The following is a 27053-nucleotide window of genomic DNA, read 5'->3' on the forward strand; positions in this document are numbered from 1 at the left end:
GCCAGCTCTTGCTATTTTTTTCATACAATATGCATCAGTCGGTCAGTAAACTTACCGTGAGTGGTCCATCTGAGGCTGAGATTATTAAGACACTACTAGTCAAAAGTTTGCAGAAAGTTTGCAGAAAACTGTCTAAAAGTGTATATTAACTTCTCAAAGCAGATAAGCTGACTATCATCCTGAGCTGCAATTTCTTTGAAAAATGTTGATTCCTGCTAAACATCAAATAAACTTATCTAGCACGCAAAACTAAGATGAAAATATGCTGAGATCTCTGATAGTCCAAGATGGATGTTCTGTACTTGAAAGCAAAGCATTTAAAAGTGGATTAGATTTAACAACACACTAATCCACCGCTGCCTGAGAACGTCTGCACATCTTGCATGAGAAAGAAAATATGCTGAGTATTACAACGTAAGCCTTTCTCAAGCACACAATTACTATGCTGGTCTATTTGATAATTGGCAAAACAATCCAGGAGTCTAACACAGTGCTGCATATTCATTATACAAGAAACAAACTTAAAGACCTGAATGTAAATCAGGAGTTTTTTTAAAGAATGTTTGATATTCCAGTCAGACACGAAACGACACACTGAAATACTCAACAGCACGTGAAATACAACAAGCTTGGGAGCAAACCGCTATAACTCATGTCTGTAGACTAGACACATTGCCTCTCCTGAACCTGTGCAATATGTCGAGTGTTCTGAATGTGAAGTGTTAGTTGTACCCCGGTGGAGATCACTGAGCCCTTGAGGGTAACCGAGGGTAAAAGAGGAATGTTCAGCTCACAGCTGGGCTGAGTGAGATTTGCTAGCGGCCAAACAAATGCCCTCATTGCTTTTCTGCTCAGGGTTTTCTGCTAGGCAGATTGCTGCCTCCTGTTTATTGACTATTTATTTTTTATTTTTTCCCTGAGACGTCCTTGACAGTGTTAGAGAAGTTAGATTGTGACATTCTTCCAACAAGAAGCTTTTAGTGATGGCATTGAGAAGCACATTATGGTATGTAATGATGTTTGTTAACATTTGATTGCAAAAGTTACTACTTTCAAAGTAAATGCAAATAAATTTTTATTACAAATAAAATTTGTTTTAATTAAAACAGGGTGGCACATGCAAACAAAATACTTTATTGATTCATTAATAATTTTCTTCAATAAAAGTGGCTTATTCTAAAAGTGGCTTGTTCTCCTGCGGTAGAAATCGCGTTCCGGGGGGAGAAATGGTAACGTGGGGGCACCGCGATGCGACCGCAAAGGGCACTTTCACTTTCGCGATCAAAGTGCACGCCACTGATAAGTATTGTAAATGCAGTATTACAGTATACAAATACCAATTAAACGTGCAGGTCTCCTCTTGTGCGTCCTCCCCACTGCGTCGCTGGTCGAGGCAATAATCACTTTCGTTTCGCTTTCAGATATCGCTTTTATAGATGCCATCAATGCTTTTACCTTTCTAGATGTAATTACCGAAATCAAAACAGTCCATAAACTATATCCTCACGAAAACTCCAGTCAAGCCAGCTCGCGCGTCAACCTGAGAGATCAGCCTCCTTACCTTAAAGTATCAAATTTCTCGGTTTCTGAATGGACGGTTTGGCTTGATTGACAAACGCTAACGTTCGGGCATGATTTATATACCATCGACCTGTCCTAAAACGTTAGCATGCTTTGATCGATTGTTTGGAGATCGCGTGTTTCTCCGTTCGAGAGCGTATTTCCTGTTCACATCCGCGACAAACCAGTTGATTATTTACAAACGAAAGCTCACAGAAACATGAAAATGGTCTCATTTGAAAGAAAATATCCTAAGCTAAAAGATGATATAGTGTGACTGATTGAAGCAGCCCTTATCAAAAGTGCGGGGGTCGATTTCTGTCTTTTCAAAACTGCGGGGGTCCGTGTCAACGGCGCGCCTGTAATGAACGTAAACAACTTAGAGAGCTTGTACCTGACTGCTGCAGATTCATTTCGGTGTTGATACTATTGACATGAATACGCATAATTCTGAGTCTGAGGACGTGAACAGCTCTGGTTAGAATGTCACGGGTTGCCATCTCTTAATTACAGTAGTTATGGCATGAGTCCAGCATATGCTTGTTGTTCTGTGACTGATGTCTGTCTGCATAAACTCTGCATAGCATGAAACGCGCTCTACAGAAACAAAAATGTTTCTGTAGAGAATCACCTGTTGCACCTTTATGTGAAATGCAAATATAAACAACTTAACTACCTGAGTTAGCGCTACTTGACATGAAAAACAAAAACTACTTTAACTACTAAATACTAAACACTATAACCTACAGCAGACTGTGTCACAGACAAGTGCTTCAAATGTGCATTCCACATGTAGTCTACTGGCTTCATTAATAAGAAAAATCAAGAGTGCAGCCTTTCAAGCTAAAGGGATCTTGAGGCTTTGTGGCTCCTGAGCTTTCCAAAGTCGAGTAGCCCTGAGGACAGGAACATGACATCGGGGATTGGAATACAATGCTAAAAGATCTTAACAGCAACTACATTCAGGATGTAAGTGAGCACTGTTACCTTTCTCACTGACATGACTGACTCTATACAATAGTGTCTGAAAAGTCACAAGAGAAAACAGTGTTCATTGTTATAGCTATGACACTAAAAGTTGCCTGAGGGTACCAGCACACCCTAGACAATAATACAGCTTAAAAAAAATCTGACAAAACTAGTGTGTCTATTAAAACACAGTCCACATGGATTTCCTCCATTGACATGTCAGGATTTATAGAGCATAGTACAATGACCAGAAACATCAAACAAAATCTCAAATAACGGCTTCTGAAAGCAAGTTTATAAAGGATCCTTTTTCACTGTGGTGGTTCATTCAGAACCTTGAAAAATATAGGTTAGCATTAAATATCGTGTGCTGGGATGGTTGTCAGAAACAGTCTGAAGGAGATTCACAAGAGGTCTAAGCTGTTAAATAGCTAACTAACTAGCTCTAAAGATGATTTACATGCCACTATAAAGCTGTTGGCTTTTATTGTCTTCCACGCATTCAAACTAATGTTAAATGTCACTGTAACACATTAGCATATGGATGGAAGTGAATGAACTAATCACGCATTGAATAATCGTGCGTCCTTTTGAAACACGATCTAAATTTATGACTGAATGAATTACAAAGACAAAAGGGCTTTGTTATAATGTATGAAAGATCATTGAGAGTGAAATGCCAAAGCTTTATCAGCATTTAGCCTACGCATCTGAGCGTGGTCAAAGTTACTCTGTTGAAATTAATTCGTATTTTGCTATTTTTAGGCATACATTGTTACCCAGCATGGAAAATTCAATATCAGTTTTGCTGCAAAGGCTGCTCTCTGTATGAATACTAAACAACAGCAGAAAAGAGTTTATTTTCTTTCTATCTATCCATCTCTCTTTTTCAATTTCATTCTTTTTTCTGTTTTATTCATGACTGTTTTATTCTGTCTATAATACATTGGTATGCTAGAATACAAGTTTTTCCAAAGTTGAAATATAAAAATTATACAAACAAACTGCACAACTCTTCTGCAATCTGCACAATGCATTTTATTCTATAATAATTTGTGTTGAATGCAACACTTAGCAGCGTAAAAATGTCTAATTTTTCAAGGCTGGATTTGAGCTGATCACTCAAGAGCTTATTCAAGGCAAACGTCAAGGTGATAAAACTGAACTGACGGCAGAGGCTCTTGAAGCAAAAAGCTTTCAGAGTCTGTTCTTTTATGTCTCCTCTCAGCTGCAATGAAATAAATGTGTTAAGAAGGAAAACAAACAAAAAGATGTTCATTATTGGATTGAATTAATGCAGACTGAACACAGTATACTACGGTGCACAGCGGTAAGGAAAATCTACAATATACAGCGCCACAGCAAAACAAATTATATTTTAGAGATGTGCGCTTGCAGTCTGAATTGAATGTGATGAGAGAGGACGACTTGTCACCGTGAAATAATACAAACAGTATAAATAAATATATAAAATCTATATAAATCTAGTCATGTATGTGTTTGGCAGACACTATTATCCAAAGCAACTTAGAGTACATTTAAAATAAACATTTTGCCAATGTATTTGTTGAACCCATGACTTTGGCATTGCTAGCACTTGTGTTATTGTGTGCAACTAGGACATTGAGTTTCTGTCAGAGGTGTAAAGTACTTGAGTCAAATGTAATTAGTTACTGTACTTAAGTATCTTTTTGGCTACTTTGTAGTTGTTCTGAGTATCAAAGATATTGGCAACTTTTACTCTCTGCTTGACTACATTTTTGAGCAAGTAAATGTACTTTTTACTCCACTACATTTGTGATGAGTAATGCAATTACAAATTACATTTTTCATGGCACCTAACTTTTTCTGAAGCAGTTGTTTTTGATATAAAGAAGCAATATTGCCATCTAAGGGCATTGAAGGTACTATATCTTGTGCGTTTTGCCTTTACTCACCCAAACGGTAACACTTTATAATAACTCACGCTATGAAGCATTAGTTAAGCATTAGTAAATAATCAACTCATCATTTATAAAGCATTAATAGACATTAAGCAGTTTATAAATACACCTATAAATGTTTTGTTCTTGATTCATAAGCATATCTATAATGTGTTTAACAACTGTATTTTCATACTTTATTAATGATCAATTTATCATTTCTAAATTATGAAAATACAATTATTAAACATCATAGATAAGCTTATAAATCAAGAACAAAGCATTTATAGGTGTATTTATAAACTGCTTACTAATGTCTATTATTGCTTTATAAATGATGAATTGACTATTTACTAATGCTTAACTAATGCTTCATAGCGTGAGTTATCATAAAGTGTTACCACATTGTTTTATTTATCCGCTATATTGATAGACCTTTTTGAAGGATATTGGTTTACTTGTGACCTTTTTGTGCACTTGAGCTTAACTGAGACTTGAGAGTTTGTAGACGTTTAGAAGGTTGTTGTGTCGACCTTGATTTATTGCAATATTGAGGTGTTCAGTTTTATTTTGATTTTAGAAAATAAACTTGATTTCTCATCTCACAAATCAATTGTTTCTTATTTTCACTGGCATGTCTCTCAGGTGTTGCGGACTAGTGGATCTTTGAGCCTACATTCAGCATGAGTAAATTAGTTAAGTACTGTTAAAATCAGATACTCTAAGACTTTTACTCAAGTTGTATTGGAATTGGTTACTTGTAACTTGTAGTCGAGTCATTTTCAATGTAAGGTATCTGTACTCAAGTATGGTTTTCAGGTACTCTTTACCGCCCACGATCTACAAATCCAGCATAGAACTGGGAATTGTTTACAAAACATTCATCACCGAAATTCCAGGAACAAACAAACATACGTGCACAACTCCGCTTCTGCCCCGGAAAAACAAACTGCATCCACTGTTACCTTAATGCTTGGGTTCCCTCACAACCAAAAACACACTTCTTTGGTGATGTTGTTGAAAAATCTCTCGGCTTCCGTAACCCGAACGAAGCACGTCGATGGGCGTGCTCTTGTTCTCGCTCTGGGTGATGTGCGTGCACACTTATCAGGGAGTGCCCATACAAGGAATTTCGGCCTTTATGACGTAATACAGGGCCATAATCGAAAAAAAAACTTTCCGAAACTTATCCGAATCCGGAAGGAGTGTACTTGGCACAGAAATAATTCGTCATAGGTTGAACTCGTTTTTTGAACCATGTTTAGCATGAGAATCCAACTCTTTAACAGTGTAAATAAGTCAGAATGCATGAAATAGCATTGGACCCCCCCCCCTTTAAGATTACCATCCCTAGTCTACCTGCTCTAAAGTGTCTAACCACCAGTTTGGTGTAAACAGCAATGCATTGGGGAGGATCTTCTGAAATTGAGCACAAGGGTAAAAGTAAAGCTGCCTCTTAAACAGATACATGGGCTAAACTCAGTTCATCATGAATTATCCAGAGAAACTGACATTGCTTTCAAACACATTCTGGCTTTTGGGCACAATCTAGCATTTCAGACATGAGCCATGAGACTGTTCACATGAACAGTCTGATCTGGATAGACACTACTTCTCCAAAATGAGGAAACAGTGCTATATTTACACACAGTCTTTCCACTTTCAGTCTGTGATATCCAGCTCCTCGGGGTCTAGCTGGTTTTTAGAGTTATTCTACCAGCATCCAGCAGATATATGTGCCCTCTAACTAAAGGGAACTAATTCCTGGCAGGATCCTGGCTGTTTGCCTGGCAGAGATAGTCTGATAAGATCAGAGCTACACAGTAGCCTCATTTCTCTAGATTTGATATGTGAAATTCCCACAGCTTTGGGCCGCCTGCCACAGAGTTTCTGGACTGTGGTACCGAGGTCTGACATTGGGTAAGATTCAGAATTGTTCAGGAGGAGGACTAATTGCTTTCATTAGTTATTCAGTGCCTGTTTTGTGCAGAAACCCTCTAAAGCACACTGTGGTCTCTTATAAAATGGGATGCAACCACTTGTGCACACCAAGAGTCCCTTGACCATTCATTATCAAAGCTCAGAGAGGAACACCATAAACTTTTCATTTTATTAGAAAGCATCTGCCAATTTCCTATAAACAATATGGTGGCGTGAAACACAGATTTTCAGCTCTAATTAACTGTCTGCAGGAAAGGAAACAATAAACATGGTAATTTGTTTTACATTGCATAAATAAACACACACACACACACACACACGTACACGCACACGTACACACACGTACACACACGTACACACACGTACACACACGTACACACACACGTACACACACACGTACACACAGGTTTGTTTTGCTATCAAAGTGAGGATATTCCATAGGCGTAATGGTTTTTATACTGTACAAACTGTACATTCTATCCCCTACACTACCCCTACCCCTAAAACTACCCATCACAGAAAACATTCTGCATTTTTACATTTTTAATAAAACATTGTTTATTAAAAATGTATGTATGTTTTTAAAGCTATTTTAAATATGAGGACTCATGAAATGTCCTCATAATTCATGTTTACGTCGTAATACCAGTGTAATACCCATGTCATTATACAAATTTGTGTCCTCATAAATCACAAAAACACGCGCACACACACACACACACACACACGCACACGCACACGCACACGCACACGCACACACTGAAATGAAGGTGAACTGACATAAAGCCAACCATTCCACATTTACTGACTATTATATATAGTTTTAATTTAGTTGATGTAACAAAAATAATCAAATAAAAAAAAATCCCCAAACCCCTTTCTCTAAAAATAAAAAGCTGAAATTTTAATTCAATTCAAATTAAACCGAGTAGCACATATCAGACCATTTAGAATATAATTTCCCCTGTCTTCTTCCCATTCCTGTTAGCAATTATAATTATGTGACAGTTCTGTGCAAAATGTGATTAAAATGCATTTAAAATGATAAGGTCATATTAAACAATGAAAACACCAGCCAAAAAAATCTGTATTCTTCTCACTAAACAATATCCATTGATTCAGACTTAGTGTGCATGACCTCAATATAGACCAAGAGCTTTTCAGCACACTATTACAAACATTGCCTCATATAAGACTTACTAATCAATTCTACAAATAGGTCTAAAACCATGAATCAGGGAAAGGTGCTCTTTAAAGCATGCACTGTGATTTGAAAACATGGTTTCTTCTGAGGGAGAAATGTATAGTCCAATAATTGGCTAGGCTCAGAAAATGACATAATTACTCCACTATAAGCTCATGTTCAGAAGACACAACAGGCACGCGGAGTCAACAGACTGACAGGGAGAAGCTCTCGGCTCCACAAGCACAACTGACTGCAGGACTTACTGAACAACTCTGTCACTTGTACCAGCCCTAAAAACAGCATGAACTCCTACACAACCAGTCCAGTTCCGCTCCACAAGTCCTTGAGGATGGCATGAGTATCCCTGTACTGCAATCTACAAGAATCTAAAATGATCTGCTTATGTAGGAGTATGACAGCATGCTCTCAGAAGCTTTATTCATGAAGACATTTGCTGAAATGCTAAATTTAAATAGTTTTTCTACAAGTGCCAAGTGTACACATGTGTATGATTCTGTTATAAAAATGACATTTCTTTTAAAACCAGAGACAAGAATTATTCTGCAGTGCCAAACAACCAGACATTTTCAAGATTCTCTTCAGTTACGTGTCAGTGTTTGGATTTGACAACTGTATTTACTCAAACTGTCCTATTCATACAACAGCAGACAGAGGTGGATCAATCAAGTCAATGTCTGTAACCACAATAATGTCAGATTTCAATAATAAATATCACATATTAATGGGTCTCATACAGCACATATCGCCCAAACTTGTGATTAAATTTACTGGAGTATTTTAAAGTATTTTAAAGTAGTCACTTGGGTTATAAAACATTACAATTTTGGCAGATAACATTTTACATGTTAATGGCCAGTAAGAGATAAATAGCAGATATTATAAATCCATATTATAATAAACTCTACATTATAACTATGTTGTATAAAATAAATAAATATATAAATAACATAAAATACTGAAAAATAAAATAAATTGATTTACAAGCAATTGCTTTTGATTTAGGCATCACAACATTTGTAAACATTTGTGTTGGGTAAGCTACTCTATAAAAGTAATTAATTACTAGCTGCTAATTACATCTTCAACAGTGTAATTAGATAACTGTACTAATTACTTTCTCTAAAAAGTAATGCATTACTTATTACTTTCTAAATCCAATATCAACCTTGACCAGTTGAACAGTACAAGGATAGACCTAAAACTGCTCTTTTAATTCTTTCAAATAAAAAATAAGCCTACAAAATTACATAAATTCTTCTTGAACAAAGTATTTAAAGGGAGGTTACATTAAAAACATACATTTTAACATTAGACGTTAAATTATGATGTTAAATCCACTATAGTTTTATAAAGAATTGTTCTATAGTCTATACAGTATTTAATTCAATCAGTAGTAACTAATTAAATTACAGAAAAAATTAAGAGTAATCCCTAACTTTACTTTTCAAGGTAAAAAGTGCCGTAATCAATTACTTAGTCATGCATTACAACCAACACTAATTGTAAATGTAGAGTATTTGTACAGATTTGCTAAATATTGCACTCAGTGTTATTAAATTATTAGTTTATATAAAAATATTTTAGATGATAGCAAAGGTAATGGATATCTAAAAAAAAGATAAAAAAGGAGGAAAGAAGCATGAACAATTAAATATCCCAAATCAACAGAAATATTTCTAATATTAACTGATACAGATAAATTAAAAATTTAGAATCAATTTATTAAAAAAATATTGTGCATCCCTTAAATAAATGTATTGAACAAACAGAATAAGCATATTCTCCTTTAATATGAATGTAACCATAGTCTGTATGAATTTGAATCAAGTATGAATTTCTTAAATACTACTGTGTGATGACCAAACCTAAGAAAAATCATACAAAAAAAAAAAATGTTATAAATCATTATGTTATTTGTTTGTTTTCATATTTGTCTAGCAGCTCATTCTAAGAGTCATGCTCAAGGATGGTTTATCTAGGGCCTTAGTTTTGTTCACCACACTGAACTCACACATTAGACTACCCCACACCTCATCTGAGTTTGAGTTTCATATTGGATTGCAAAATTTCCATTTGGGTCAATACTTTTTGAAACCAAACGAAATAAGGACACAGTATACCTCTAAGGCTGTCATGGGAGTTTTCTCTGGTGCAGAGTAAAACTTTCAGACTGGCTTATAAATCATGAAACAATCATCAGAGACAACCCAAATATTTCTGACATTGTAATTTCCTGTTGAGAGGGATGTCTTATCAGTCTCAGACATGATTCCAGCCTCATCGCCCCAGACACTGATGTAACAAACCCACAAAATTACGCCTGAGCGGAAAGATAAACAGGCTTCAGTGAGGTAGAACAAATAAGCTATATGGACAACAGAAAACCTGCATTCAACACAATGAATACTCATAATGCTATTTTTAGGCTGACTCAAATTCTTAGTCCAACTCTATTAGAATGCTTGTCATTTAAATGATCCAGATGGTGAAATTTATCAATGGAGATAAATTCAATGCAATGACGACAATCCAGATGAACCAACACTCCAGTACCTTGTTTGTCACTTTCCTCTCATCAACACTAAACTGTCATTACCATAATAATTCTCTTGAAGAATGTCTCAGCTAGTTAGGGTCACAGTATCATTACATAATCCTTTGCAGCACAGCTGCTTTCACACCACAAGATTATGCTAATAGGCTTATAGCTGCATCTGGACCCCAGGCTGAACACCGCCGTGAGCATAAAACAAACCTAATCTGCAAAACAATGAATATGCACTGAATAACCTTCCCTCGATTACTCGAGTTAATTGGAAGATACAGTGCAAGGGATGTGTGCGTAAAAGCAGCTATAACAAACTACTATGAGAGCTTGACATTATGGAAGATTGTGGTTAATTATTGATATGAATTGAATAATTAAGTGGGTAAGCGAACTGCAGCTGGATACCTTTATGTCCTTGGTGACATCTTCCTCTTTCTTGGCAGCATCCAGGTCAGTGACTCCGCGACTGAACTCGTCCATTGTGCTGTCGGGGAGGGGAAGCTCCTCTGCATCAATGTCTGTTTCGTCTGCAGTTGGCTTTTCAGCCCCTGTGAGCTCCCGCCCTTTAGAGAGAAACAATTTATCTTGCTAAATATTAATTTCCAAGCTTGAAGGCATTATACAAAGATGAAAGAAAAAGCTCACTGAATTTTTTTTTTTTTTTTTTTTTTTCAACTTGCACTAGCATATTGTATATGACAATTTAGTTCAAACTTTGACCTGTGGAGGGCAGTAATACACTTAGCAGCGTCTACACTGCCGGAATTCTAATAGAGAAGAAGAAGAGAGCTAGTTCAAGACAAGCGTCTATGGTTAAAACGTATATCATTTTTAATTTTTTTTTTAGAAAATGACAGATCGTTTCGCTAGATAAGACCCTTATTCCTCATCTGGTATCATTTAAAGCCCTTTGAAGCTGCACTGAAACTGTAATTTTGACCTTCAACTGTTTGGGGCCAACTGAAGTCCACTATAAGGAGAATAATCTTGGAATGTTTTCATCAAAAACCTTAATTTCTTTTTGACTGAAGAAAGAAGGACATGGACATCTTGGATGACATGGGGTGAGTAAATTATCAGGAAATTTTTATTTGAAAGTGAACTAATCTTTTAAGTACTCACCATTATGTCGTTCCAAACCCGTAAAACCTTCGTTCATCTTCGTAACGCAAATTAAGATATTTTTGATGAAATCCGAGAGGTTTCTGAACCACACATAGGCAGCAACGTCATTGCACCTTTCAAGGCCCAGAAAGGTATTAAAAGATATTATTAAAAGTCCACGTGACTAAAGTGGTTCAACCTTAATTTTATGAAACGACAAGAATACTTCTTGTGCGCAAAAACTAAACAAAAATAACGACTTTATTCAACAATTTCTTCTGTTCCCTTCCCTGTCATTCTCCTACAATGTTAATGTAGTAAACACAGTGCATGAAGGTCTTACGGGTTTGGAACAACATAAGGGCGAATACTTAATGACAGAAATTTCAATTTTGGGCGAACTAACCCTTTAATTTAGGTTAACTTGATGTACTAAAAATTAATAAAACTTAACAGATATTTGAAAAACAACTACTAAAAATGATAAAAACAACAAAATTACTATAACTAAACACAAAATATTAATAAAAACTATAATAGTATCTCAATGATAATAAAATAACACTGGTTTGAATGGACCAATGTTTTGCTGTTAGTGAGAATATTATATTTTTTGCATATAATGCCACCGGTAGGTAAACAAGCAGATATTCTGACTAAGCACTGATGTTTCCTGTGTAAACTGTGGATCCTCTGTGTGGGGGGGGGACTGTGTTACTGATATGGGGCCCCACGCATGTTCCGACCACACCTTCACTCAGTCTGTACAGCAGATCTGTATTTCTGGAAATGGGTAGTTGACATGACATGTCAAGCAGTGACAGCCGTGTCCTGTGGTGTGACATGCTATACTACATCTAAAACTATTTTGAACAGCATTCTTGTATAATTATATTTTGAGCAATTAAAATAATTTTTATATATATATTATTAATTAAATATAGTATATGTTATATAAATTATATTATGAATTAAATTATATATAATTATATTTTAAGCATTGAATTTTTTTACTATATTAATTGAGGGACTAACTGAATATTTATAATTTTTAAAAAGTGTGTCACTGTAGGACTATGTAAAATAAATTAAATCAATACATATGGGTGATCCAATAAATATTTGCATTTACACATGGTAAAATGAACTATGAAATCATTACATACCTTCACTATCATTACATTAAAATACAATTTGTAGTGATTATGGTTATTTTAGGGTGACAATTTGTCCCAGATCATAAACTGTATTGTATTACTGAACATAACACGAGAGTTAAAAACAGAAATAGATCTGAGGTCGGTGCATTTACCCCACACTGAACTACATGTAATGGGACACACAGTCCCTCACAGATCTTCACTGGCATTTTCACTGGCTAAAAGGCAATTCTGGAGCAGAAAAAAAATCTGATGCATGATGCAAAACAAAACTAGATCACTCCCATTATAAACAAAGTTGTTTACAACACCCAACATGACACACATTCCGAAGACAAATCCCATTCCTATGTACAGAATATTACATCGACTCAAGACAATATATTTTCCCCATCTGTCTAATATAAAATATTAACAAATATCATTTATGTAAGTGTATTGCTATGAATTTAATTCATTAAATATTTAATAACTTATAACCAGATTTGAACCCACAAAAAGCTGCTTTCGATGGCATAAAGATTGTACAAAATTTAAAGTACTGTAAGCTCCAGCCACTTTATTTTACCCATGAACATCTACAATAACATAAAATTTAAAAAAACAAACAAACATGCGTTTGCTATGAATTATGTGCTGTAGCTGCCTCATAAGCTTCTCTTGCTGGTATTAATACGCTCAAACAATTTAAAATGTTTTTAAAACTCCTAAGGCTCATAAACAAAGGCCGCAATGCACAATGCTTATTTGTCGGCAGGTTTTGTAGTAATTTAAGCAGTTACGGGCTTGTTTGGTTGTGAAGTGTCAGTTCTGAGACCTGTTCACTGTTCCCCCTGTGTAAGTTATTTAGGCTCCCTGTCCTAACACTGGGCCAGCAGTGGAGCTATTAAACAGTGAGGCCCATCTATGTGACACCGCAGCGTGTTGGTGCTGGGGAATCCTGTGCAGATTAGAAGGAGTGCGTGGGTGAGTGGGAGCTCATTTGCATTTGAAAGGAAAACCTGTCCAGAGGGAGCTGTGGGAGGATGATCGGCCTGAACCCATGGCCCATGCACCGTGAGATCTGCCCCACAGACACAAGCAATCAGAGGTGTTGTTCCATCCTGCCTATCAAAGCCCCGGCACACAAAGACTCCCTCAAACTCACTGCAGTGGATTGCACCAAAATACCTCAAACAACTGCATGGATTTTCCCTTTGCTAAATCAAAGCGTGTCAGAGATCAGCAGAAACATCACTCATCCATAATCCCATCACACCAAGTTCAAGGGGCATAAACAGACAATTAGAGGGAGTCTGAAGAATAAAAATATGACATTGAAGAGGACTACACTGATTTTAAGTAAGAGAATGAAGTGAAGAAAAAAAGAAGAAGACACCATTCTTTACAGTACCAGGCACTCCAGAATCTGTGCATGTCTTGTCAGCGTCACCGTCACCGTCTTCCTGGCCATCTGCGTTTTGCTGGGTGTGCTGGAGGCTAAGTTTGTGACAGACCTCAAAAGCCTGACCCACTGTCCGCACTATCCGCATGGCTTGGCTCTACAGAGAAATGAGGGAGAGCTTAGTATTATTAATGTACTAAAATTAAGTTGAAACCAAAAATGCAAATATTTAATTAGAAGTCTAAAACGAGAATTTTTCAAGAGAAATATCGGAGGATTTCAATATAAGAGAAGAGGAGCTTGAGTTTGTTGCCCAGCCCAGCCCTATTTGTTTAAGCCGCGAGAGGCGTCTAAGCTTACGCTACTCCTACATCTTATGCAAAGTCCCTTTAAGACAAGTCATTTCACTCGACGGCCATCTTTGAAACACCTCTCGGGCATTTAAGTGCAGCTCCTATCACTTTGAATGGGGAAACATCAAATTCTCCATAGCTGTTTGCCAAGCTTTTGATTAACTTTAATATTTGAAATCACCAATGAAATCTAACAACAACTATCTCATAAATTTTGTTTCTAAATGCTCGAATCATGACAAAAAACAAAACAAAAAAAAAAAAACTATTTTTCAGGATGGATCCAGCTAATGCGTATGCGCAATCCTAAATATGCGTCTCTTGTGTCTCATTTCGGAGACGCGTCTGACTGTTTCTATAGGAACCGGAGCTTCTAACGGTCGCTGCAGCAACGCGATGACTTTACCAATCGGCGATTGCCTCTTACTTAGGAGGCGGGACTTATTCCGCCATATTGCACGTTGCACTTTCTCCTGTTCAAAACAATACGAGTGACGCGTCTTGTGTTATTCTATAGTCTTTGATCTTACGTCACACATCGCTTCAAAAGTTACTCTTTTGGCACAAGTTGATTTGCGTCGGCCGTCTGCCGGAAGCAAGTTATTTTAGTTTATAAAGTTTTAAATACGGATATTTTTTCCTACAAAAACCCACCCCTTCACTTCAGAAGGCCTTTATTAACCCCCAGGAGCTGTATGGATTACTTATGGATGGATTCACTTTTTTGGACTTCAAAATCAGGAGCGCCATTCACTCCCATTATAAAGCTTGGAAGAGCAATGATATTTTTTAATATAACTCAGATTGTGTTCGTCTGAAAGAAGATAGTCATATGCACCTAGGATGTCTTGAGGGTGAGTAAATCATGGGATGATTTTTATTTTTGGGTGAACTATCCCTTTAAGTCCCCATTCTGAGTGCCACTTTATGTAACTTGCTAGTTGTGACCACCCATTAAGTGTTACAATATCATTCAAGGTACATTTAAACACTGGATTAGACTGCCAACTCAATGAGACTACTGTACAAAAATTACCTATTCCACAAAAGGCTGAAGATCTTTTAACAGTATTTTGATGGACGATGGTGAGAAATGGAAAGACAACATTATTCTGACTACAATGTTTGAATTTGCAGACAGTAAATGGAGAAATGATCAGTGCAGATCTATTCTCAGTTTATTGAGAGCACACTTGAGCAGTTGATGTACAATTACTCAGAGCAGCTCTGAATGGCTTGGTCTGTAATGAACAGTGATGCCGGGGAGAAATGAGCCAGACAGGGCTTTCAGGGATTTCTAAAGAATCTTTTTTAAATAAAAGAATACTTCTGTCTTGACTGCCTTTCGCCACAGCCAAACTTCTGCTCTACAATCAATAGCCATTGTGGAAACCCCACATTTTTTATGACGACAGGAGTATGGGTAATATTGAATCCATGTGTCAGGCTTTCATGCTAACAGTCTTCTACTGTTTACAGTCTTCTTAGTTTTTAGTATTGTGGCAATGTGGCATCCAAAGAAAAATGAAACAAAAAGTCAGTTTGGAGATGACTGGAAAGTTGTATTTAGATTAGTCAGTTTCAGTGCAAAAAAAGTGATGTTAATTTACATATATAGTTTTATATATGTAATTTTACTGTTACATAATGTCAACTATATGGTTTTTATAAATAAAAACAATGAATTATCATATAATATATGGTGAAAAACAAATTATTTCCAAAAGTCTCTGCATGACACATCATATTTTCTTTAAAAAAATGCATTAAACATTTGAAAATGATAAAATACGACATGATAAAATACGATTAGTTAGTTTCAATTTATAGGCACCAATATGCCATCCCGTAATACCTGAAACATCACTATTGTCACTATTTTTTTATGTTGATTTTTCTTTACTGTGCATTTAATGGCATATTTTTGCAGTGTATTAGGGGGGAAAAAAAATTACAGCAAAAGATCTGGTGACTTGTACTATATACAGTGGTGGTCAGAATTATTGGCACCCTTGGTAAATATGATCAAAGATGACTGTAAAAATAAATCTGCATTGTTTATCCTTTTGATCTTTAATTCATAAAATTAGCAAAAATCTAACCTTTCATTGAAGGAAAAGAATTGAAAGTGGGGGAAACTCACATCATGAAATAAATGTTTTTCTCCAAAACACATTGGCCACAATTATTGGCACCCCTAGAATTTTTTATGAGTAAAATATCTCTGAAGTATATTCCCATTCATATTTACATTTTTTAGCACACCAGGGTGACTAGGAGCATGAAATTGTCCAGCCATGACTTCGTGTTCCACAGGAGTATAAACATGAGGAAACACAAAGGCCAAATTCCCTTAATCATTCATCACAATGAGTAAAACCAAAGAATATAGTTCTGACGTGCAGCAAAAATTGTTGAGCTTCACAAAATAGAAAGTGACTATAAGAAAATAGCTAAAGCATTGAAAATCCCCATTTCCACTATCAGGGCAATAATTAAGAAGTTCCAATTAACTAAAGATGTTACAAATCTGCTTGGAAGAGGACGTGTCTAAATCGTCCTAATGCACGGTGAGGAGGAAGGTTTGAGTGGCCAAAGACTCTCCAAGGATCACAGCTGGAGAATTGCAGAGATTAGTTGAGTCTTGAGTCTCAGAAAGCCTAAAAAAATTATCAAACAGCACCAACATCAGCACAAGTTGTTCGGGAGGGTTTCAAGAAAAATCCTCTGCTCTCATCCAGAAACAATCTCCAGCATATTCAGTTGTCAGACACGACTGGAACTTCAAACGGGACCGGCTTCTATGGTCAGATCAAACTAAAAAAAAAAGAGCTTTTTGGCAGCAAACCCTGCAGATGGGTTTGGTGCACAGATGGATAAAAAGTACCCCATGCCCACGGTTGAATATACTGCTGGATCTTTAATTTTGTGGGCCTATTTTTCTGCTGGAGGTCCTGGATCTCTTGTTCAGATACATAGTATCATAGATTCTATCAAATATCAATAGAGTAAAAAAATCAAAACCTGACCGCTTCTGCTAGAAATCCAATAATGGGCCGTGGCTGGATCTTCCATCAGGACAATGATCCAAAACAAACATCAAAACCAACATAAAAATGTGTCACTGAGCACAAAATAAAGCTTCTGCCATGGCCATCCCAGTCCCCTGACCTGAACCCTAAAGAAAATGAGTGGAGTGAACTGAAGAGAAGAAGCACCAACATGGAGCTGGGAATCTGAAGGATCTGGAGAGATTCTGCATGAAGGAATGGTCTCTGATCTCTTGTCAGGTGTTCTCCAAACTCATCAGGCATTATACAGTAGGTGAAGACTCAGAGCTGTTATCTTGGCAAAAGGAGGTTACAAAAAGTATTGAATAAAAGGGTGCCAATAATTGTGGCCAACGTGTTTTGGAGAAAAACATTTATTTCATACTGTGATTTTCTCCCCACTTTCAATTCTTTTCCTTCAATGAAAGGTTAGATTTTTGCTAATTTTATTTTATGAATTAAATATCAAAAGGATAAACAATACAGATTTATTTTTAGTCATCTTTGATCATATTTACCAAGGGTGCCAATAATTCTGACCACCACTGTATATATATACTGTACTTGTTCGTTACAGTATGCATATGCCTTACATATACTTGAAGTCTTTGCATACACTTCTCTCGAAGCCCTTATCACTCAGAGATCCTTGTGTATACAAAATTCTGCGATAATGTGATATGATATTGTGACAACTAGCTCCTAGCATGAATTCCTTTCTATATTTATAGACTGTGTAGGCACCAGTACTGGAGAGAAAAAAAAATACTAATTTTCCCTCTCTAAAAAATCTTATTTTGATTCTCATGATTTTGTAGATTAATTGCCAATATTAAAAATAAATATTTAAACCAGTCAAGCAGAGAAAAACAGATTTAGATGTCAAATCCTTCTCAGAAGTGGTGGGCGTCTTTAAACCATTATTTAGCTTTTAAATTTGCCTCTGATTCAAATCCAGTGCAGAAGCTTGAAAGGGATCAGAATTCGACAGCTTTAAGAACTAAAAGCAAGCCCTGTCAGTATATCATCTACATGCTCCACTGCTGAATCATTGTACTTCTCTGCATGCTAGACCGAGTGAGAAGAAAAATATAGCCATTCTGAAAAGTGCACTTCAGTTTCATGGCCAAGGGCTGCTGTTCCCTTTTTTCTGATGGATTTTTTCAACTATATGCCCTGAAGTAAAATAAGTGTGCTGAAGAGGGAAGGAACTGACAGTAGCTTTCATTGTCTTGGAGCCTCAATGACAGGATTCCATTGTCCAAGGAAAACCATCAGCACTCAATGTCCTGACTAGAAGATACATCAAGAGAGGCTTACCTTTTTCTTCGATTTAAAGACGTTACATCGAAACACATTGCTCTGGCCATCTCTTGCTATGTAACTGAAGATCTTCAAATCTTGAGAGTCGTGCGATACGTAGAAAATCCTGTAAACAACAAAACAAAAAGAGAGAAGACATTCAGAAACATATTTAACCTTGTGTAAGAAATCAACAACAATTACATTTAATTAAGCAAATTAAAACCTACATTTTAATGTAAGTAACGTAAGTACTTGGCCAAATAACATGGACAGTAGATTCAAGTGCAGCAAAAAGAGCTAAAAGGAGAAACGTATTAACACAAACATTTCAGGGACAGTTACAAGCTATTATTCCTGCATTTGGTTCATTTTTCTTGTTATATTTTGGTTCAAAACACCAGTGCGCACACTTTTTTCAAGAATCCATTAATGTTGTGTGGAAAGGACATTTATGAATGACCTTTGGCTGTGTATTTTGGTAGGGCATCTAAACAAGAATGGTGCTTGTAGTGTAGCAAAACAAAGCAACAATAACATGAATCACAGAAGCATATTCAATTCTATAGTAACATTATGTGAGTGCATTTACCCCAAAGCAAATAGGACTTGTAGCAATAAACAAGTAGCAATGCAGATCAGAGTGTATAATACTAAATAAACCAAAAGATAAATAACTGACTTCTTGCAAATCCAGATCAATTTCCTCCACAAGAGAGTCAAGGACTTTTCTTCAGAGCTTCATAAAATGAAAATGCAGCTGTTACAAGGCATTGAGGAAAATCCTGAGCAGAAAACTCTGAATGCTTCGTCACAGATAAATAAAAAACATCGATGTCAATTGCTACTTCTTTCACGCACATCCACAGAGAACCTCAAAAGTGAAACAGCTAAAGAAATGATAGACAAATAGCTAGATTGCTAGACAACCTGACACAAACACCAAGAAAAAGCAAGCTGGTTTGGTGCGTGCCGGCTTGGTGGTGGTACCTTGTATTTTGCTATTCACTAAACCCTGACAGACAAGGAAAAAAAAAAAAAAAAAAAAAAAAAAAAAAAAAACACACACACACACACACACACACACACACACACACACACACACACACACACACAATCTCAGATTGCTTCAGCGGGTTTGTCAGAGAGTGAATAAATGGCAGTAGGAAGCAGAGATGCCTAAACGGCACTCAAATCACACTATGGATTTGAAAGAAAGACCCCTGAGACTCCTCATTCTATCCAATTGCACTTATATAGTCAAAATGACCAAAGAATGAAAATGAAAAAAATGAAAATGAAAAATAGGAATCATAGAAACCTGCAAAAACATCACACAGACTGGAAAGCCATGCAGTGTATCGTATAATATCTGTAAAGCAGCCAAGCAGATGTTGCATAAGAAGAAGTTTGCACACTTCTGTGTACACATTATAAATACCTTGTCCTGTGTGGTATTTTGAAAAACATCTGAAATGGATTATAAATAATGTATTTTACTTTAATTATCAAAGTACCTTTAACAAAAGAACACGTTTTTAGTTTTAGACTTGACACTATCGTTAAAACACAGTTCTCATTGAGATGATAAAAAACACAGATGCGTGACAAAAACTGGACGCTTGTGTAAATAGTTCCGCAGACAAAACGTAAGAATGTGTAAGAGTAGTCCCCATGTCCCCTAAACAAACACATATTCAGATGTTTGTTTGTAGCATTTTGTTTATTACTTACAGAAAAATAAATGGAATATCGGAAAATGGCATAGTTCTCGATTAAAATGACCCTAAACACAATACAATACAGAGTACTAATTGCATGCTAACTTGGCTAAAAAAAACACTATACTGCCAGGAAACTACACACACAGAAAAAAATATTCAAAATTGATTAAAATTATTGGTTGTAATTTCATCATTATTGATATTTGATATTAATATAATTATCTGCAAACATATCAGCAATGATATGGATTCCACACCTCTAATTATCTGAGAAATTAGAAAGCAGATATTATATTGATCTCACCACTGAAGAGCAAGCGCAGAATGACCTTTTGTTATAAAAGCCTGACAGTGAGGAAATCTGTTTCTAAAGCTCACAAATGTCCTATGTCGTTGTTGAATTAGCTTGGGAAATTTTATTTATTATTGCTATAGTCTTCATTTGGACTTGATATGGATCCAAAACACACACTACTGAGAATGACAGCATGGTACATGTCAGAGCTTGCCGACACATGCAGTGACTCTAAAGGGATCGAATAAACCCTGTAAGAAAGATGTACTAGACAACGATCATCTGAACTATATTGACCCACCAGTCCACTCAGGGATACAATCTGACGCGCAGTCCTGGACAGATGGGAGAAGAGAAATTCCACTCATTAATTGAATTCTCTTTGCTGTTGACACTTCAGGGAGACATGCTGCATCAGCGATTTGCACAGATGACACATGCTGTTTAAGAGCTTTTTTCCACTGCCACTTTAATTTATCAAGTCTGAAATATCTGCTGAGTATATGTAACGCACACTACTTCGCTCATCAAAATAGAATGAGAGTGATTTTACTACACAACCCTGTAGCCTTATATAACTGGTTGTTCTGCTTGAGAAATATCTTAAAGGGCTAGTTCTCCCCAAAACGAAAATTCTGTCATTAATTACTCACCCTCATGTTGTTCCAAACCCATAAGACTTTCGTTAATCTTCAGAACACAAATGAAGATATTTTTAATTTAGGCTTTTATTCACACCAATGAGGTTCATTCTCATGTGTCCGCAGCACGTTTGAGCTTCTGCAAGAGGTTTGTTCTCACGCATCAAGCAGGTTTGGCTGAGCTTCTGTTTATTTTCGCTGATCAATGTTTAAATGTGAATAAAAGCCTAAACTTAATCTCTTCATCATTTAAAGTGATCATGTGTGTTCAGAAAATTTGGACTAGAATTTGGAAAATTTGGAAAGATTCATATGGATTAGTTTTACGATCTCTTTATGAACTTTTTTAAACGTCAAAGTGGTAGTTGCATAGCTATCAATGGAGGGACAGAAATCTCCAGATTTCATTAAAAATATCTTCATTTGTGTTCTGAAGATGAACGAAAGTCTTACGGGTTTGGAACAAAATGAGGTTGAGTAATTGAAGACAGAATTTTCATTTTTGGGTGAGCTATCCCTTTAAGAATATAATGAGCATATCATACTTACTAGAAGGTAAAGTGCTGCTATGCTCATCTCTGATAAGACGCCAATCACTAAGTAATGCCATTTCTAAATTAGATGCAAGTGTACCCATTTACCAGCAGAAAAGTCTAGAGTGATGGTACATTAGCATTCTAATCTCAAAGAAGTCTTCAAGATTCAATGAAAAATCAATAGTGACAGAGTACTTACTTTTGGGGATACCTGGCTTAGCTAAAAAAAATGTGTTTTTCAAGGTCAGAGTCATATGCAGGACGTACGTTTGCGTATTACTTTTTTGTTTACTAAGGTGGGCATCACTATTATTACAGTAACTCTAAGTATTAAACTTTGGCATGTAACATGTCCTGCACAGTTTATGCTACAGACATTAATGATACCTCAAATTATTGGATGACAAACAAAAACATAATAGATGTGCATTGAAAAGTGTATCAAAGCAATATTATAGGACCTAGAATATCACATAGACTTGGGGTGGGCTGTTTTGGTTTAGGCCAGGATGCAACTACCAAACAACCACTCAAAACAATTTTGAAACCTTCATGCAATGCCCTAGAAACCACCCAGAGCACTCAGGCAACCATAGAACCACCATAGACCCACTCAGAACACCTTAGTAATGACACAAACACCCTAGAAACCATTCACAACACCACTGCAGTTAGTAACCAACCAGACAACCCTAGGAATGTCCTGACAACCACCAACACCACCCTAACTTTGCAAACAAATGTGAAACGTATGTGTATGTGTAATAACTGGAGCAATTCTTTATAATGTTTTTCCATTCTGCATGTTTTTAAGTCATAACTTTGCTCTATACCATCATTTCCAAACTCCACTTCCCCCCTGGTGATTTTTTTTATATGTTTCTACACAGGCAAGGGCGGTCATGAGGACTGTATGGATGAGCCATGATTTCCTCTGCACTTTACAACAAATGAGAGATCTGAATTATTGATGCCTCTTATTATATTTCTGTTAATAACAGCAGGCCAGTTCTCCTGCTCCTGGTGCCAAGTTTGTGCTCTGGGTGACAATAAAGACGCACAAATGTCACCATTGCTCTTCAGAAGGGGGGCAACAGCAGGCATTTTCACACTTTTAGAGCTCCCCAGTTCCATCATCCTTAGAGAGTCCCCATACACACATGATTCAGTCTCTCCAGCTTGCAATCAAACACACTCGCAGAAGCTGTCAAATGCCTCCTGGGGTTGCTGCTCCTTGTTTAGCAGGCTGCTGGATAGCAAAATCATTGTAATCACTTAACTACGTTCAAATTATATAGTCAAACTCAAGTGTTCTCTGCGACTATTTTTCCATCCGTTGTACTCAACTAGCTCAAAAGGTTTTAAAACGAAATGCCTCCATTCAAGAGGGCCACTGGACCCCAATCGTTTACAGCTTCATGTCTGCCAGATAAAAATAAATATTGTCCTGACATGTCAGCTGCCTCATCCAATGAGTCAGGGGATTTCATGGGCATGTTGTCAAGTTCAAGTGGCAAATTTCAGTGAAGATGATTAATGTGTTTTGATTGGGCTTTCATGCGGTTTTGCATTTGCTGAGGACACAGACAAATAGGATTTTTAACTGCACGTTTATACTGTTACTATCAGCATGCAGTTACATAAGAAACAAATGTGTCGCTAAAAGGCTTTGCAAAGAATGAACACTTCTAAGCACCTTCTTCTGTAGCTTATTGGCTGCCACTTTAATTTCCATGCAATATTTGCATTTTCTGCAGAGCTACATAAATAAAAAGCACTGAAGAACTTGTCATATGCGTTATTTCATTTTTACAACTGTGTGTCTTTTGGCCACATGCTGACCTATCACAATTTCTACTGTGACTTTAAACAGCCTAAATTACATGTAATCCAAATGTATTAATTTCTTCATGGTTTTCTCCAGTTAATACATGAAGGTACACACTTGCTATTACAGTATCTCTAAGAGAAATGTCGCCATGTTCGTGCAAAAAAAAAGTGCATGTTGGGTCTACAGCCTAATTCCTATGTTTGGACAGAAAGCTCATGAATGTAAAATTGCTCACTTTGGCATGATTGTAGTAGATTAGAACACTAATGGTTCAATAAGCAGCATCTCTTAAATCTACTTTATCTACTAGGTGATATGAATATATTAAACATGAATATTCATGTAGTTAAAAAAAGTCAGAGGTGTTTACGAATCTGTTCAACAGCGCTCAAAGCATCTCATTTTTAAAATTTCAGTACCGACTTGGTATTGCGGTTGGTACTTTTGACAACACTAATATAGTGATATTCATCTGAGGGTCAAAATCCTGGGGTCAGTAAGATTTTTTTTATTTAGAAATTAATACTTTTATGCAGCCAGCATGCATTAAATTGATCTGACTGTAAACAAGAGTGACAGTAAAGAACCCTGAAAATGTTACAAAAGACTGATTTTTCAAATAAATGCTGTTATTTCGAATTCTCTATTCATCAAAGAATGAAAATGTATCATGGTTTAAGCTGGACAACTGTTCTCAACATTGATGATGATCATTACATCAGCACATTAGAATGATTTCTGAAGGATCGTGTGACACTAAAGACTGGAGTAATGATGCTTTGCCATTTAAAAATGTATAAAATAGAAAACAGCTATTTAAAATCAATAATATTTAACAGTAAAACTACTGTACATAATCATTTTTTTTACTGTATTTTTGACCAAATAAATGCAGCCTAGAGAGAGACTCCTTTAAAAACATTTAAAGGATCTTACTAACCCCAACATTTTTGAACAGGAGTGTATTTAGAATAATAATTGTATTTTTCTTTAATTCCAAACTCAAACCCGATGGCACCCTCAAATAACAAAAACCTGAGCCAAATCTGGAACTGTGGGGTCCCGCCATGCTTGGATCATGTAGCAGACCTCTGTTATACATGAAAGAGATGAATGAGAAAATAAAATGGTAGTGACAAAAAATAAATGGCAAGAAATGTAGAAACGGAAGAAGCTGAAATCAAGTTGTGGGCTTATGTTGAATATCAGCATACTGCTGGCATTTGAAAAACTGTGGAATACACACCATCTATCCCTGAATTCCAATCAACTTATGAATTCACAAATTTACTACTGGTAAACATCATCACAATTTTTTTTTTTTATTTTCTAACTGTGCTATTTACAAGTGCTATCAAACAGATGAGAGAATTTAAGCCTAGACTGACTTTTCAAACTTGGCTGTTTAACAGACACATGGGAGAAAGTAAAACAGCGAAAGGGAAAAAGACGTTCTTTACAGTGAAGGAGGGAAAGAAGTCTTGCGCTGACACAGCCATTTAAGCTTTTCATTATGAAAGCATAACAATGACAAGCCTTTCCAGCACACAGCTCTAAACACACTAGCTGACTTACAAAAATGTTTTTTTTTGTTTTGTTTTTGTTTTTTTGTTTTTTAACTCTTAGCAGTTAGTGCAAGTTCCGACACATTCCCATGCAGGCGACGAGAGGTCAAGTCCGGCTTGCGTCATTTCCTGATCCTGCTTCCCTCTATTCTTGTCAACATTTCCTGCTCTCTCTCTGCTAAAACATGGGAAAAAGAAAAGGCCCTTTTATTGCATGATTCTTCCTATTCAAACAATTGCAATCATTAATGCAGTAAATGCCTACTAACTGATTTTCATGGCAATAGCCTTTCTGCATCCATCAAAACTGAAGTGTCATTGGCACACACACATGCGCGCACGCGCACACACACACGCACACGTGAAGCTGGGAGATAATAGGGTGAGCAGATGGCCACGATAAAACATCAGGACAGGTCAGAGACGTGTATTGCATGTGCCCCAACAGTGGGTGACCTAAGTTTGAATCTGTTGTGAAAAAAAACATTCACTTCAGTCACACCAGACCAGTTAATAACTGTGTGCGTTAATAAAGGCCTACTGAATCGAAGCAATGCGTTTGTGTAAAAAAAAAATATACATATTTAACAAGTTATGAAGTAAAATATCTAGACTCTGCACAAGCCACCTTCCAGATTCAGCGTACGCAGAAAGTGTAAAACTTTTGCAGTTCACAAAGCTTACGCTATGTCCTACACCTTCCCTATTCAATTTACGGAAAAAGTGTAACTGATGCGACGCCAGTTTACACTTTCTTCGTAACTTCAATACGTAAGGCGGTCTGGCAGAAGCTACATATTTTACTTCATAACTTGTTTAAATATGGATATTTTTTTCCACAAACGCATCACTTCGATTCAGAAGGCCTTTATTAACCCCCCGGAGCAGTGTGGAGCACATATTTATGATGGATGGATGTGGATGGAAGCACTTTCTTCAGCTCATACTCATTGATCCCTATCACTGCCATTACAAAGCTCGGATGTGTCAGGATATTTATTAATATTTCTGCGATTATGTTCATCAGAAAGAAGAAAGTCATATACACCTAGGATGGCTTGAGGGTGAGTAAAGCTTGGGGTAATTTTCATATCAAAGTGAACTAATCCTTTAAAAAATGAACACTTATGTAGTTAATTACCTCATTAATAGAACTTTAGCTAATTTTCATTTCAAAGTGAACTAATCCTTTAAGCTTGTCTTTTGACAAAAATGTTTTAAGTTTAGTCAGTATTTCACCACAACATATTTATTCTAGCCCCTTTTTTGACGAAAAGTGCAAAATGCAATAGACAAAAATCAGCCAATATTTTTTTTTTTCTCATCATATTTTAATCAACAGTATTTTTTGACTTATAATACTTTAATTATGGAGTTTCATTCAGTATCATCTTTGCGAAAATAAAATTAAAATTAATAATAAAATAAAATAAGAGAGGCGATTTATTCCTTTGATTGACCAAATCTGTCACCAAACATTTTTGTCAGTAACTTCAATTATGAAAATAATAGCTACATCAATCAACCAAACTAAAACACAGACCAATTATTACAACAAATAGCAACCGGACTGAACCTCTGTTGGGGAGTGAGACACAGCATGTAAATAACTGGACTGTCCCAAATTTATCAAGAAGCCTGTTCAATGTAGAGTACAAACACATATCACCTTTAAATGTCCATTATTTAAGAGGAATAGATGAGTTTGTACAGTGATCACTTTTGTATTTCCTTTAGCAGCTTTGATGGACTCTGAATGAATGTGTCTGGTGCACAGTTGACAGGGCAGTAAAGAGAGAAAGGCGAGAAGAATCTCAATCTCAGTGTCGTAAGCTGCCAAGCGGGTCAATAATTAAGAGCCATCCATCTATTCCTCTGAGCTCCCACTGACACGTCTAATGAGACCTCTCTCTGGTCTCTCTGCTCTTGGAAATCTGCAAGCACACACAACTGTCTCCTTC

General features: G+C 36.4%; 1 protein-coding gene across 2 annotated transcripts in view; it reads right to left on the minus strand.

The window, feature by feature from the left end:
* The window catches only part of nos1apa (nitric oxide synthase 1 (neuronal) adaptor protein a), a 115020-nt gene that overhangs the window by 37602 nt on the left and 50365 nt on the right, over positions 1-27053 (minus strand). For both annotated transcript variants that reach the window (XM_051896547.1, XM_051896548.1), the window contains exons 5-7: positions 18519-18627; positions 13805-13952; positions 10553-10710 (exon numbers count right to left, since the gene is read on the minus strand). In XM_051896547.1, coding sequence (XP_051752507.1) covers positions 10553-10710; positions 13805-13952; positions 18519-18627 — 415 coding nt within the window. The remainder of the gene's footprint in view (positions 1-10552; positions 10711-13804; positions 13953-18518; positions 18628-27053) is intronic.

The sequence above is a fragment of the Ctenopharyngodon idella genome, chromosome 6, assembly GCF_019924925.1.
Source record: "Ctenopharyngodon idella isolate HZGC_01 chromosome 6, HZGC01, whole genome shotgun sequence".
Classification (NCBI taxonomy): Eukaryota; Metazoa; Chordata; class Actinopteri; order Cypriniformes; family Xenocyprididae; genus Ctenopharyngodon; species Ctenopharyngodon idella.